Source organism: Heloderma suspectum, chromosome 13, assembly GCF_057233095.1.
Source record: "Heloderma suspectum isolate Gila_16-S chromosome 13, 16-S_ref, whole genome shotgun sequence".
NCBI lineage: Eukaryota > Metazoa > Chordata > Lepidosauria > Squamata > Helodermatidae > Heloderma > Heloderma suspectum.
Window position 1 is genome coordinate 12,748,712 of NC_139470.1, and position 15,065 is coordinate 12,763,776.

The following is a 15,065-nucleotide window of genomic DNA, read 5'->3' on the forward strand; positions in this document are numbered from 1 at the left end:
TTGGCTGCATTAAAACATTACTGACTGTCAGTATGATGTCTGATGACAGCAGAGGGAGGACAACTCTTTTAAAGGGTAGCAGAAGGATATAAATATGACAAATTTGGAAAGCCACTTAATGAAGGGAGCACTTAAGTGGCAACAACAACATGAAACATGGCATTGTACTAATGGTCAAAGCTGAGATATGTGAAGAATGTGATGCTCTTGGTTTAGAAATGTGTAAGTGGTGCAGTTGGGGGGGGGGATTCTCAAAGGCTTTGCTTAGTATAATTAAAGGACCATAACTGTGATCTTCAGAGTAAAACCCGCAGTAGGCTTGAATAAATATCCTGGCTACACAGTTCTCTGCTAGGAACTGTTCTGTCACAAGTACAATTGAAGATGAGTCATTGGATCCTTCCAGCCTCCAAGCCCCCATGTGTCCCAGGGATAGCGATGAATGTTTTAAGAAAGAAACTGACAGTGTTGAAACTGACAAGGTTTTTCTTCCATCTTGTCAGTTTCACTGGAGAGGCAGTGATCAAGGCAAGACAGCCAAGCTGCTGGCAATCTCCACCCTTACCCCAGCCAACCAGCCAAGGTAAAATAGTATGTTGCTGTTGCCGCTGCTGCTGCTGTTCAAAATCCTGTGAATACATACCAGCTACTGGTTTGAATATTAGGGATGTTAGAGAATTCCAATGAATTTGGCCACCCGGAATCCGTGGTGGAATGGAGCCCCCCGCCCCCCCACCCCGTGAAAGCCCTGCGAAACAGAGCCTATCTGGCTGCGGCTGCGGCTCTGGCGGCGGCGGCTCTGGCGGCGGCGGCTCTGGCCGCTGCTGGACTGCTGCAGCCACAAATGGCAACCCTCGTAGCGGCTGCCATTTGTATCCCTACGCCGGCCCGTGATAGGCTACGTATATATTTATGTAGCCTATCATGGCTAATGCAGGGACACAAATGGCGTCCCCTATGCCATTTGTGTTCCTGCTTTAGCTGTGATACGCTACATAAATATTTACATAGCCTATCACAGGCTTGCGTAGGGACGCAAATGGTGTCCCCTACACAGGACGCCATTTGCGTCTGCAGCAGCCTGGCAGCGGCTGGAGGCCCCGCTGTGGGTTGGCCCAGCCGGCAGCTCCATGGCCTGGCCGTGGAGTGGAGCCAGCCAGGCAGGATTCCAGGGGGGAGGAACAGATCACCTCCCCGCCCATCGAGGATTCCGGAGGGAGGAACGGATCACCTCCTCCCACCTGTGGAACCCAGCAGAGCCGGGTAAGCGGGGTTTTGTACACCCTTAATAGTAATACTTCATTAAAAAAAAAAAAATCTTAGGCAAAGATTTCAGGACAAAAGTCCTTCTCACACACAGGTGCTTGAGAGATGTTAAGGCAATATTTTAAAGACTGTATCAAGCAATCCAAGTATGCATGAATAGTGCCACTGCAGCAGCCTGGACTGGGGATTAGCAAATCCCCCCCTCCCATTTTTTCATTCATTCATTCATTCATTCATTTATTGCATTTATATCCTGCCTTTTTTCCTCCAAGGAACCCAAGGCAGCATACATAATCCTCCTCCTCCTCCTTCTTCTCCTTTCCATTTGATCCTCACAACAACAACCCTGTGAGGTAGGTTGGGCTGAGAGCCTGTGAGCTTCCATGGCCGAGCGGGGACTAGAACTCAGCTCTCCCGATTCCCAGTCCAGCACCCTTGCCACTACACCTCACTGGCTCCCTTTATTGCAGTCATCCAGATATCTACAGTCATCCAGATACATTCTGACTCCAAATGCCATCATCCCCAGCTTGTTGGGGAGGATGGAACTTGCAGTCCCACCATCCTTGCTTTATGTCTTCGCTGGTTCACTCTGCCCTGTATTTCACTCCCCCAGAATTCTGGTTTAACTAGCAGAGTTTCTAAAAGAAATTATGGAATGGGAGCATGCTCAGTTTGCCACAGCTTTCTGCTATTCCACCGGGGGATCTTTTCTTTATTGGTTCTGCATCGTGATGGCAAACAGCTGTCTCTTATGCCGCTGGAACTTCGTGCCTCACTTTGCAATTGTATTTTCCCCACCCTACCCCAGCTGATGATAAACACTTCTTGCATCTGGTAGTGGGCTCTGTCCCCTGAAAGCTCATGCCATAATACATTGCTTAGTCTCACAGGTGCCAGAAGACTTGGTTGTTTCACCTTCATGGGGGGGGGGGAATCACCAACCAATGGGCTGGCTGAGGCACATGGCAACTTTGACGTTGCCTCACAACTTCCCCTCCTTAGTGTGTCAATTAGGCTTTGGGGAGAAGGAAGGTCCCATTCATGTGAACAAGGCCTTTTATTCGAAGCTGAAGAGCCACATGGGAGGACAATTTTTGGAGGGGGGGCCTGGAATGGCAGTATACATGAAGGGGATGTTCATTCTTTCCCTGTCCTCCTGCTGTCATTAATGGGACCTTTCCCCGCCCCTAAGTTTCCTTGCCATGCAGAGGGAGGGGGTTTCAGTGGGGAGGGAAAAAGGAGAGAAAGAGAAGGGAGGAGAGAGAGACAGGGAGGGAGGGGGGAGAGAGAGAGAGGTGGAGAGAGAGAGAGAAAGAGAGAGAAAGAGAGAGAGAGAGAGGTGGAGAAAGACGGAGAGAAGGGGAGAAAGAGAGAGGTGGAGAGAAAGAGAGAGAGAGAGGTGGAGAAAGAGGGAGAGAAGGAGAGAAAGAGAGAGGTGGAGAGAAAGAGAGAGAGAGGTGGAGAAAGAGGGAGAGAAGGGGAGAAAGAGAGAGGTGGAGAGAGAGAGAGAGAGAGAGAGAGGTGGAGAAAGAGGGAGAGAAGGGGAGAAAGAGAGAGGTGGAGAGAGAGAGAGAGAGAGAGAGTGGTGGAGAAAGAAGGAGAGAAAGAGAGAGAGAGAGAGAGGTGGAGAAAGAGGGAGAGAAGGGGAGAAAGAGAGAGGTGGAGAGAGAGAGAGAGAGAGAGCGGTGGAGAAAGAAGGAGAGAAGGGAAGAAAGAGAGAGGTGGAGAGAAAGAGAGAGAGAGGTGGAGAAAGAGGGAGAGAAGGGGAGAAAGAGAGAGGTGGAGAGAGAGAGAGAGAGGTGGAGAAAGAGAGAGGGAGAGGGGAGGAAGAGAGAGAGGTGGAAAGAGTGATAGAAAGAGTGGGCCCTGCCCACTGCTTGGTCTGACTCCACCCACTTTTGGCCTTAGCCTCACGTACCTCTGGTATGCATCCCCCCAGAGATTATCCATGGTGAAATGTGCCCCTCAACATTGAAAATGTTCCCCACCCCTGTCCTCCTGTCCTACAACCTGCATTTTATAGCTTTCTTTGCTCTGATCTCCACCACATTTTCTTCCACTTGGTAAAAACAAAACAAAATACAACAACAACAACAACAACAATAGCCCATCATTTTGTATCACAAGTGGCTGGTTGTGCACGTGGTAGTTATCCCTGTAATAGCAACATGAATAAATGCACACACCTAGTACAGGGAGTATTCATCCTGATATGAGACATCTGGCACAGGTTTTCATTGCACTGTACATTGGCATTTTCAGTTGATCAGTTATCTGGACATCAACTACTAACCTTTTACTAATATCTAACACAGAGTAGGGATGTGTGGGCTGTGTAAAATCTGCTCTGTCTGTGTTTTGTGGATTGTCAGGCAGGCTCACAGATGGATGTGGATTTTTTTTTTTGTCATGAGGAAATATATGCAAATCATTACGTAAATAATTACATAAGAGGTTTTGTAAGAATTTACATAATTTACCTTAGTATGTAACATTTAGTCTATTATCACCCATTCCATTCAACTTTTCCTCAACAGAAACCTGTGTATTTTCCTATGAATAATATGCTTAAATTTCAGGAAAGTAAAAAAAAAATCATCTGAAAGTCCATGGACTCAGCCAAGCCTGAGGGGATTGCTCCTCAGTGGATTCCACAGGTCAAATTCTTAGAATTTTGTAGGGATGGCAGAGAATTTCTCCACGAATCTCCGGGAGGCCGAATGCCAACGCATTCGGTCCCCCGAAATTGGCGGAGAAACTGTCCGCCACCCCCCCCGTCACCCCCCGGAATGGGACTTACCTCTGTTGAATGTCCCTGGCGCTGGTGGCTCCCGGTGGTGGTTCGGCAGCGGTTCGGCAGCGGTTCGGCGGCGGCAGTGGCCGGTCTTCCGACCGGCTGCCGCTGCCACCATTTCCCAGTAAAAACAACAACAACAACAACAAACGTGATAGGCTACGTAAAGATTTACGTAGCCTATCATGGCTAGATTTTCAAAAAACACCGTGATAGGCTACGTAAATCCTTATGTAGCCTATCACGGCTGACTGTGGGGGGGGGAAGCGCGTACGCAAATGGCAACGCCCATGGGCGCCGCCATTTGCATACGTGCTTTTTTTTCCCCCCAAAGTCAGCCGTGATAGGCTACATAAGGATTTCCGTAGCCTATCACGGCTGACTGCAGGGACACAAATGGCAGCGGCTATGGCCTCCGCCATTTGCGTCCTGGCCGGCCAGGAGGATTCGTGGCCGGAGGGACGGGGCACCTCCCCCCCGGCCAGAATTTCGGCCGGAGGGATGGGGCGCCTCCCCCCCGGCCAGAATTTTGGCCAGAGGGACGGGGCACTTCCCCCCCCGGCCAGAATTTCGGCGGGGAGGAACGGAGCGCCTCCCCCCTACCATGAAGCAAGCTGCGGGACCAGGTAAGTGACTTCCATCCATCATTAGAAATTTGAGCTCATTTTATCCATCTCAAATTTCTCCAGCATCCCTAACAGAGAGTCATACCTTTAGGACCATTCCAAGGTGAAACGTAAGAAATTCCACTAAGGGCAACACAAAGGATTTACTTACTTTTTTGGCCTGTAGTCTGGAATAGATCTGTCCAGTGAAATCCTATCACTTAGCTGGGCATTATAACCATATTCTTCATACTTGGTTTCAGATTCATGGCTATCATCTCTCAGGGTGGCAGCCATTCCTCCTTGGCCCAAGCCTCCAGGGCCTTCAACTAATCCCATGGGCTTGGCTAGACCTGGAGAGAAAGAAAAAATGCAGGCAAAATATATATATATAGGAACTTGAATCAGTGTCACCATTGCATATGCTTGCATTGCTAAAACACTGTGAGGAGGAGGAGGAGGAGGAGGAGGAGGAGGAGGAGGAGGAGAAGGAGAATCATGTATGCATGTAATTATCACATTTCTATACTGCCCAACAGCTGAAACTCTCTAGTAGTAGAAGTAGTAGTAGTAGAAGAAGAAGAAGAAAAAGAAGGGATTCAAATTCACACACAATGATTGCTTTTTGTGTGGTGTTTTACTGAAGTGAACAAGTGCTTCTGCACCTTGGTAACACCATACATAAATCAAGATTGTTGTTGTTGTTTTCTTTTTTGCAATGTTTTATTAGTGTGGATTTGCCCCTCACAAATGTAGAGTAGAAAGAAGACACATATGAACTGATAGATGTGTCAAACTGTGCATGTACAATTCTTTAAACAAATTGTGCATGTGTGTGTGTGTGTGTGTGTGTGTTAGGTGGGGATGAAATGAAACAATGGGGATTCCTCTCTCATTAGTTGCATTTGAGAAAGTAGACCAGTGAATTCAGAAGTCCACTGGGACATACTGTAGGAAGCTGCCTTATACCAGGTCAGACCTTTGGTCTACCTAGCTCACTATTGTCTACACCATCAGAGGTGGGGAACCTGCCCCCACCCCCAGAAGTTGTTGGATACTATCCACCCCAACAAGCATGGTCAATAATCAGGAATGATGACAGTTGAAGTCCAACAGCTTCTGGAGGGCCACAGGTTCCCCATGCCTGTTCTACATTGACATGGAAATGTCAGGATTGAACCTGGGGACATCTTCGTGCTCTGCTACTTATCTAGAGCCCGTCCCTTTAACTCCAAGATCTAAGGAGAAATTCAGAGGAGGAGAATTTCAGAAGCATCACTAAATTGTAATTCTGTGAAAAGGCCAAGGAGCATTTTTATCCTGCTCCTCAGCCTAAAAGTCTCCTGGAGTGGCTTACAATAAAACAGAGGTAATCTATAAAAATAAGACAGTCCCGCCTGCAGCCTTATAATCTTAAAAAAGTCATGGCATGAAAGGAAAAAAGGGATGGGGAGGGAAGAGGGAAAAAAGTAAGTGGGTTTTCAGCAGGGCTGATGGAATGGCCCTGCTTCACATCCCTTCACCCTCTGCTGCAGTCTTCTGGAATGGCTGCAGGTGGTGATGGTTGAGGGAGGGTCCTAATGGGTATCTATGGATGCCCATTCATGATGGATATAGATATCTGTCATGAATTTAACTAATCCCCTTCTAAAAACATTTAAGCCAGATGCTGCCATCACATTCAACTAGTGAATTCTGAATGAGTTTTCTGTAATTTAATGATACACTGTGTTGATGAAGAAGAAGAAGAAGAAGAAGAAGAAGAAGAAGAAGAAGAAGAAGAAGAAAACTTAACTTAAGCAGGGTGATTTGTTTTCTGCAGGCAAGCAGGCTCATGATACTCCCTACACTTGACAAAATTTACAGTTAGACATTTCTGTGATCACCCCAGTGTGAGGCTGTAGAATGTTCTCCTCAAGTTCCAGCTTCCGTGTATATACTGCATGGCTAAGAACCAGGAAGGGAATATATGAGTGCAAAACCCCAGGGAGATGATAGATTGCAAAACAACCTCAGTGAACAAAAGTGGCTGGCAGCCAGATTACTGGAACAAAGAGGCTGGAGGAGATTGCTCTGATCTTACATCAGCTTCATGGGCTACTGCCTATCTGTGACCAGGCTCAGTTGAAAGTGCTGGTTTTAAACTCCTAAATGGCTTGGGGCCAGGTGACCTCCCATATGAGGCTACCTACAAGTGAAAGTTGGCAGCTGAGGCTCTGCTCATTCTCCCTCTCTTAGGTGAGATCAGATGAGCAGGTACCAGAGACAGGACCTCTTCAGTGGTGGTGTCAGGATTGTGGAATCCCCTCCGCTTTGGAGATCTATCGATGCCAGGTGCCTGGCCCTTGGCTTCCTTTCTAGTCAAACTGTTAAGCCATGTTTCCAGTCGATTACTTTTATTATGCAAACTACAAATGAATAGGCCTCGTTACAGGCTACAGACAATATATTTATGCAGAAACTGACAATAAGCTTTCCTAGCTGGCTTTGCATCATACAGTAGGGTTCAGGTAACTACCTGGGTTAAAGCAGCATGAATGGGAGCTGCTACTCAACTGCTGCTGGCTACTACACCCCCCCTTCTCAGACTGAGTGAGCTACCAAGTCCCACCCTAAAGATGGGTCTTTCCATGGGGTCACCTCCATTGTTGCAAGTCTCTTGGAGCACCTTATGACTCTGTGTTGCTCCTACCTTTTCATCTGACATCTAACCCTTGGGTCTCTTATTCCCACCCCCTCCTCCTCTTTGTTAGGAGCCTGCATTCCCACAGGTTCAGGGGAGGGACTGGCATGGCTATCATACAACTGATTAGACTAGGGATGGCAGAGAATTCTGCCACGGATTCCAATGAGGCCGGATAAAATGGTGAAAAAAAGGGGAACGCAAATAGCGTAGTGGGCACTATTTGCGTTCCTTTATTTTTCGCCGTTCTAGCCTATGTAAATATTTACGTAAGATAAATCGGTGAAAAATAGGGAATGCAAATGGCAGCCGCTGTAGCGGTCGCCATTTGAGTACACTGAGTTTTTTTTTGGGGGGTAGCCATGATAGGCTACATAAATTCTTATGTAGCCTATCACGGCTGCAAGGATGGCAATGGCAGCGGCAGCAGCCCGGCTGCAGCCGGCCAGAAGACCACCTGCTGCCGCCGGAGCCGCCGCCGAATCCACTGCATCTGCCCCAGGTAAGTGGCGCCCCGGAGGGATTCCGCGGGGGGGCGGAGGGGCAGGAGGCCATTCCGCCATGGATTCCGGGGGGCCAGATTCTAAAGAATCCGGCCTCACTGGAATCCGTGGCGGAATTCTCTGCCATCCCTAGCATTGGGGGGGGGGGTAGCCGTGATAGGCTACGTAAATTCTTACATAGTCTATCACGGCTGCCTGGCTGGACGCAAATGGCGGCCGCTACGGTGGCCACCGTTTGTGTCCGCAGCAGCCCATCCACGGCCAGAAATCCGGCTGCGGACGGCCCTGGCTGGCTGCTCCGCGGTCTGGCTGTGGAGCGGAACTGGCCGTCAAGGATTCCAGGGGGGAGGACTGGATTGCCTCCTCCCATCCCCCCCCACCGTGAAAGATTCCACGAAAAGGTGAGTTTCGTACATCCCTAGATTAGACTGCAGCTGGGCTTCACCCCCTCTGTCACTGTTAATCTCACCGGGGGCCCACTCTTATAACATTGATGCCTCGACAATGCCTTCCACCTCCTGCTCCTCATCTGACTCAAAATCAGTTCCCATGTTTTCTTGCGGCATGTCTGAAGAGGTGCTGGTCCCAGGACTTACCATCAGGCCCTTTCTCTTTAACATTTAGAAGCATAGAAGCATAGAATAGTAGGGTTGGAAGGGGGCTACAAGGCCACCGAGTCCAACCCCCTGCTCAATGCAGGAATCCAAGTCAGAGCATCCCTGACAGGTGGCTGTCCAGCCTCATCTTGAATGCCTCCAGTGTGGGAGAGCCCACTACCTCCCTAGGGAATGGGTTCCATTGTTGTATTGCTCTAACAGTCAGGAAGTTTCTCCTGATGTTCAGCCGGAATCTGGCTTCCTGTCACTTGAGCCCATGATTCCATTTCCTGCATTCTGGGAATGCATTCTGTGACCATTTAAATTTGCTTTTGCTTAAACAAGACTGTGGAAACCGATTATTTATTTGTTTGTTTGTTTGTTTATTTATTTGTTTGGACTCCAGCAAACGTTGGGCTTCCCCCAGTCCTGCAGATACTTCCCTCTTGTACATAGTTTCATGTTTGCATCCACACTTGCAGGATGCATTTGCTATTAGTATATTGGCTGGGTGGTCATTTGTTTTTAGTGTCCATTTGTTGGTTTCTTTTTAATCATGTAAGATGCTTTGTGTGTCTACAGACAGAAAGGCAGGGTAAAAAAACACACAATCAAATCAAAATCTAAAAGGTTCCTAAATCTGCAAGGGCCTGTTCACACATGCATGAACATCATGGTGGCCTCTGAAGTTCAGCAGGTATGGTGCATTTGAAAAGGTAATGTGCTGTGTAATTGTGGGGAGACCCTTCGGCTCATCATATCACCACAAAGAAGCTGTTGCTGAGCCTGTTTCCCTGTACAAAAAATGGAAAAAGCGGACTGAAGGGGACCAGAACTCAAACAGACAGTATCATATTGCTGTTCTATAAATCTCTGCTGTACATTTGGAATTTTAATGGACAGTCCTGGTTTATTGTGAACCAACTTTTTTTTTTTTTACGTCAGCCATGATAGGCTACGTAAAGATTTACGTAGCCTATCACGGTGTTTTTTTAAAATCTAGCTGTGATAGGCTATGTAAATCTTTACATAGCCTATCACATTTTATTTTTTTTTTAAACCTGGAAATGGTGGCGGCGGCAGCTGGTCGGAAGACCAGCCGCTGCAACCACTGCCGCTGCACCGCTGCCGGAGCCGCTGCCGGAGCCGCCGCTGGAGCTGCCGCCGGAGCCGCCGCCGGAGCCGCCGCCGGAGCCGCCGCCGGAGCCGCCACCGCCGCCGCTGCCAGGAAGATCCACCCCAGGTAAGTCCCATCCCAGGGGCTGGTAGGGGGGTGGCGGGCCATTCCGCCACCGATTTTGGGGGGCCGAATGCACTGGCATTCGGCCTCCCTGAGATCCTTGGCAGAACTTTCATACATTATTATGAATTTCTTGGTTTTCCTTTCAATAATGTTCACATTTTTTCAAGCACAACGAAGGATGGATGGACTGTGTAAAATCCGCTCTGTCTGTGTTTCGTGGATTCTCAGGTGCCTTTTATTCCATTGTCCGCCCACAGATGGATGCGAATATTATTTTTTTTCATCATGCAGAAAAATACGCAAATAATTATGTAAGTATTTACATAATTTACCTTAGTACATAATATTTAGTGTATGGTCCCCCATTCCATTCAATGTTTCCTCAGCAGAAATGTACATATTTTCTTAGGAATTTGTATGTGGAAATTTCGGGAAAGTAAAAAAAAATCATCTGGAGGTCCACAGACTCTGCGCTAGGGATGGCGGAGAATTTCTCCCCGAAACTTCGGGGGGCCGAGCGCCAACGTGTTCGGCCCCCCAAACACGTTTCGGGGACAAATCCTCCGCACCCCCCCCGCACCCCCCCGGGACAGGACTTACCTTCGCCGAATGTCCCTCCCGGTGGCGGGTCCGGCCGGCAGTTCGGCAGGTGTTCGAGTGGGGCGGGAGCGGCTGCCGCCGCCGCCATTCCAATAAAAGAAAAACAAAAACGCCCCCGTGATAGGTTACGTGACGATTAACGTAGCCTATCACGGCTAGATTTGCAAAGTCAGCCGTGATAGGCTACGTTAATCATCACGTAGCCTATCACGGGTGACTTAAAAAAAAAAAAAGCGCGTACAGATAATGGTGGCCCCCATAGGGAGCCGCCATTCGCGTTCCTTATTTGGTCACTGTAGTCTATGTAAAGATTTACGTAGACTACAGCGACTAAATAAGGAACGCGAATGGCGGCTCCCTATGGGGGCCGCCATTAGCGTACGCCCTTTTTTTTTTTTTAAAGTCACCCGTGATAGGCTATGTGGCGATTAACGTAGCCTATCATGGCTGACTTTGCAGATCTAGCCGTGATAGGCTACGTTAATCGTCACGTAGCCTATCACAGGGGCGTTTTTTTTTTAAAAAAACAAAACAATGGAGTTCGCGGCCGGGCGAGGCGGGAAGCCTCCTCCCCGGCCTGAATTTCAGCCGGGCGAGGTGGGAAGCCTCCTCCCCGGCCTGAATTTCGGCCGGGGCGAGGCGGGAAGCCTCCCCCCCTGGCCTGAACTTCACGGGGGGAGCCGAGAAGTGCTTCCCCCCCACCGCGAACAAGCTTCGACGAAAGGTAAGTGCCTTTCGTCCACCCGTACTCTGCGCCGCCTGAGGGGGTCGCTCCGCAGTGGATTCCACAGGTCAGATTCTTAGAAATCCAAGCTCATTTTAGTTTGTCTTGGATTTCTCCAGCATCCCTAAGCACAAGTTTGTCCCACCCTGTTTCCACATCATTTTGCGTGTGTGTGTGTGTGTGTGTGTGTGTTTGTGTGTGTGTGTGTTTAAGTCCGGATGAAAATGCATGCACATTTTTCTGTACACAAACACATGCATGCATTTTTTTTGTACGTCATTTCCCCAAATATGCTCATTTCAGGGCAATTAATTTCCCCTAGTGTATGCCTTTTCTGTGCTATTTTTAATGTACATTTATCTACAACTTTTGCACATGTTTTTGATCAAAGAACCACACTGCAAAATTCAGAGAAGTATGAAAATGGAAATATAATGTTGTTCCAGTTAGGGATGTATGGATTTTGATCCATCCGTGTTTTGCCGATTGCCAGTCATCTTTTGGTGGTCCATCATCTGTTTGCTGATGGTATTAAATTTTTCTCAATTTCCTGAACTCACATTTGCATTGAAAAGTGTGCACTTGTGCAAATGTGCACTTCGGAAAATGCACAAATCCCCCCTGACGTGTGCAGTTTCATGCTTTAGCCTATGAGGGGAAATTAGAGATGGCGCAGGCGTCTGGTTAAAGCTTGAAGCTGGACAATTTCTCACAGGCTCAGCCCCCCAGAGGCCTGTCCGTGGTTCCCCGCACTTGCCCAATTCAGTGCCCTCCAATTGGTCAAGTGTGCAGCCACCCACTTTCTCAATGAGCCGCCATTTTGCATAATAACCATTTACAAAATAACCATTTACTCCCACATACTGGCTGCCTGTTTTGAGCCATATACCACCTCCGGATGCAAGACGAAAGAGTGCCCTTCTTCAAGAATACCGGGAGATTATTGACAATCTCCAGCTACCAGTATTAAACGATGTAACCTACTTGGAGCAAAGCAGGTTAAGATCGAGACATCCAGCCATTTCTACCGCTAAAGCTCTTCTAGAAGACGATTTCAATATCCACAGCACATGGAAACAACATTGGCTAGGAAACTGCCCTCCACAATGCCGAAGCTTGCCCTGCATCTTGGAAAAACCACCTGGATTTGACCAGCCCTGTGTGATATGGACAACTTTGAACCAAATTCACACGGGCCATAGTAGATGTGCAGATGCCCTTTATAGATGGGGCAAAACAACATCATCACATTGTGAATGTGGGGCTGAAAAACAAACTATCCAACATATAGTGACAGAGTGTCAAAACCAAGACTACATTGGAGACTTTGCTGATTTCCTGGCTGTGACAACTGAAGTAAAAAATCTATATTTGTAACCTAGACATATGTTTGTAATATCCCGGTCTATATTTTATATTTTACATCTCATATTTATTATGCTCTGTGTTTCTATTGTAATGCGATGTAAATGTGCCATACGATAAATAAATAAATAAATAAATAAAATAATACAAAATGGCAACTGTAAAGGGGCCATTTACACGACGTTACTTGCCGTGTGGCCAGCGGGGGTCCGGTGAGTGTCATGGGATGAGTTTGCCCATCCCTAGGGGAAATGCACAATTTCAGTTCGGTCTTTTTAATGTTTTTGTCTTTTGTACAACTAAATTTGCATTCAACTCTGAAAAAAAAAATAATTCAGCAAATTGTGGAATCTGCATGAGTTGAAGAAAACTGTTCCACTGCAGAATGCACACGTCAGATTCAGAGAAATCTGATCTCCTTTTCATCCCATATGGATTTCTCTGACATCCCTGGTTCCAGTTCCAGTTCAGGAAGTGTGAATTAGGGTTGCTTTGTATTAAAATGCAAACCACACACATTTCTCCCTGCTCCCCACCTGTGAGCAATAGAGGAGAAGGGAAAAGAGGAGAGCAGAATCTGATGGTTCATCAGGACTCTGGGCTGCTTGTTAGCAGAAGCTGCATTAGGCAGCTGTAAAGTGTTTGGGGAGGAAGATATATATAACAAAATTTAGCAAAAATGCATGATCTAAAGAACAAGTGCCCAAACCATCTCCAGCCTGATCCCCTCCAGATGTTTTACTCTACAACTCCCAGGGCTCCTGACCATTGGTTGTGCTGTCTGGGGCTGATGGGAGCTGAAATCCAAAATATTTGGTTATCTCCACGCACAGTTGGATCCCTCTTATGGGAGGAGAGGGGGTTGTAAAACAGCAATCAAGGATGCTGTGGAACAGACCATTGCACTGAGCATCCCACAACCTTCTTGCTTTTCCCCTTCCTCTCTTACTCAGAAAGATTTGTTTGTTAATAGTAATAACCACAGCAGATGAGCCAGGACACGCCTGGGAATGTGAGTGGAAGAGGGCGGGATGACATGTGCCCTGAAATTCCCAACACCCCTACGTTTCTTGTTTCAAATATTTTCTTGCCTTCCTTTGCAGGGAGCAGGCATGAGTCTGGTGTGTGAAATCCACAAATACATTCTTTCCTTCCCCCATCCTGAGCTTAATACTGTCCCAGGAGAAGGTGCCCTTCTTCTTTTCCCTGGCTGGAAATAAATTGGCACACTTTCCCTTTTTAAAATGCAGTCGGAGTCATGACGCACATTCTGGTTTCTTGCATTACTCTCCTCATTTCTAGGAAATTGCCACTAGCCAGCCCTTATCTACTTGAACTGTACTGAAATGTTCTCTCTCCTGTGAAACACTGGAGCTTGCTTGCAGCATCCATAATAAGCTCACCAGGGTTGTAGAGTGGGCGAGCACCGACAATACTTCCCCACATTTTCTAAGTGAAAAGGAACATCGGTGATGCTTTAATAATAATTAAGAAGTTATTTAATGGTTCTTCTGCCCTGCCCATGACCTAGAATGTAGTAAAGGCACAATCCTATGATGTTTAGACAGAAAAAGTCCTACAACTTGCAGTATGCCCCAGCACAATGCATGGTTGGCTGGGGCATACTGGGAATTATATGACTTTTTTCTTTCTAGACACGCGAAGGATTGCACCCGAGGTCAGTCACAATGAAGTGATTGCTTGCAATAATGCCATGCTGTACTGCTTGTGTTTAATCCAACACACATACTGAGAGGCAGTGTGGTGTAGTGGTTAAAGCAGCCTTCCCCATCATGTCTCTCTCCAGATGTTTTAGACCACAACTCCTATTAGACCTAGTCAGCATGGTCAACAGTCAGGAATGATAGAAGTCATAGTCTGAAACATCTTGTGGCAGGGGTGAGGCTGTTGAACATGTATGTTTGCTGATAGCAACTTGCTTGTTCAATTCAATTCAAACTTAGAAGGGACCAAAAGCCCATTACATCTAATTGTCTACTAGGGATGTCAGAAGAATCCGTCTTCAGGTGAAGTTCTCTGAGGTTTCAGCAGCTCGCCCCCCCCCCCGACTCCAGCTCTATAACTTACAAATTGGCCCAACTTGATCTATATGAGTTGGGCCAGCTTGTGGATTTTTGCCCCCCCCCCGCCACCAAAAATGGCCATTAACGCAAATTGCAGCTTCGTATAATTTACTCAAATTTCAGCTGCCATTTGCTTAATTTGCACAAATTGCAGCTGTGCTGTGCTTAATTTGTGCAAATTGCACTGATTACAGGCACAATTTGCACAAACTAAACCAATTATGGCCAAAATTTGTGTAAATTATGGAAATTGCAGCCAGAATTTGCATAAATGGCTATTTTAGTTGGGGGGGGAGAGAGAGAGAGAAATTCCAGGGAAAAGCACGTGGCTCAGCTCACAAATGCAAACCAAGATGGGGGCTCCAGCGAAATCCAGAAACCCCCAAGAGGCTGGATTTCCCCATGATGGCCGTCCCTCTAGTCCCTACACCAGCTGTCTACATATCTGTGTACAATTGTCATCACAATCATTCACAAGTAGGAAATGCTTCTTATTTTTCCCCTTTCCCTTTCCTTTCCTTTTTTTAAATTTTGTTTTTAAGCACAAACAACAGATTTCTTAAAACCAGATGTTTAACTATGTTGGGCTATTCTGAGAA

At 47.2% G+C, this 15,065-nt stretch overlaps 1 protein-coding gene across 1 annotated transcript in view; it reads right to left on the reverse strand.

The window, feature by feature from the left end:
* The window catches only part of GALNT9 (polypeptide N-acetylgalactosaminyltransferase 9), a 271,130-nt gene that overhangs the window by 197,550 nt on the left and 58,515 nt on the right, over positions 1-15,065 (reverse strand). The window contains exon 2 of the mRNA XM_084820326.1: positions 4,841-5,021. Within this exon, the coding sequence (XP_084676452.1) occupies positions 4,841-5,021 (181 nt within the window). The remainder of the gene's footprint in view (positions 1-4,840; positions 5,022-15,065) is intronic.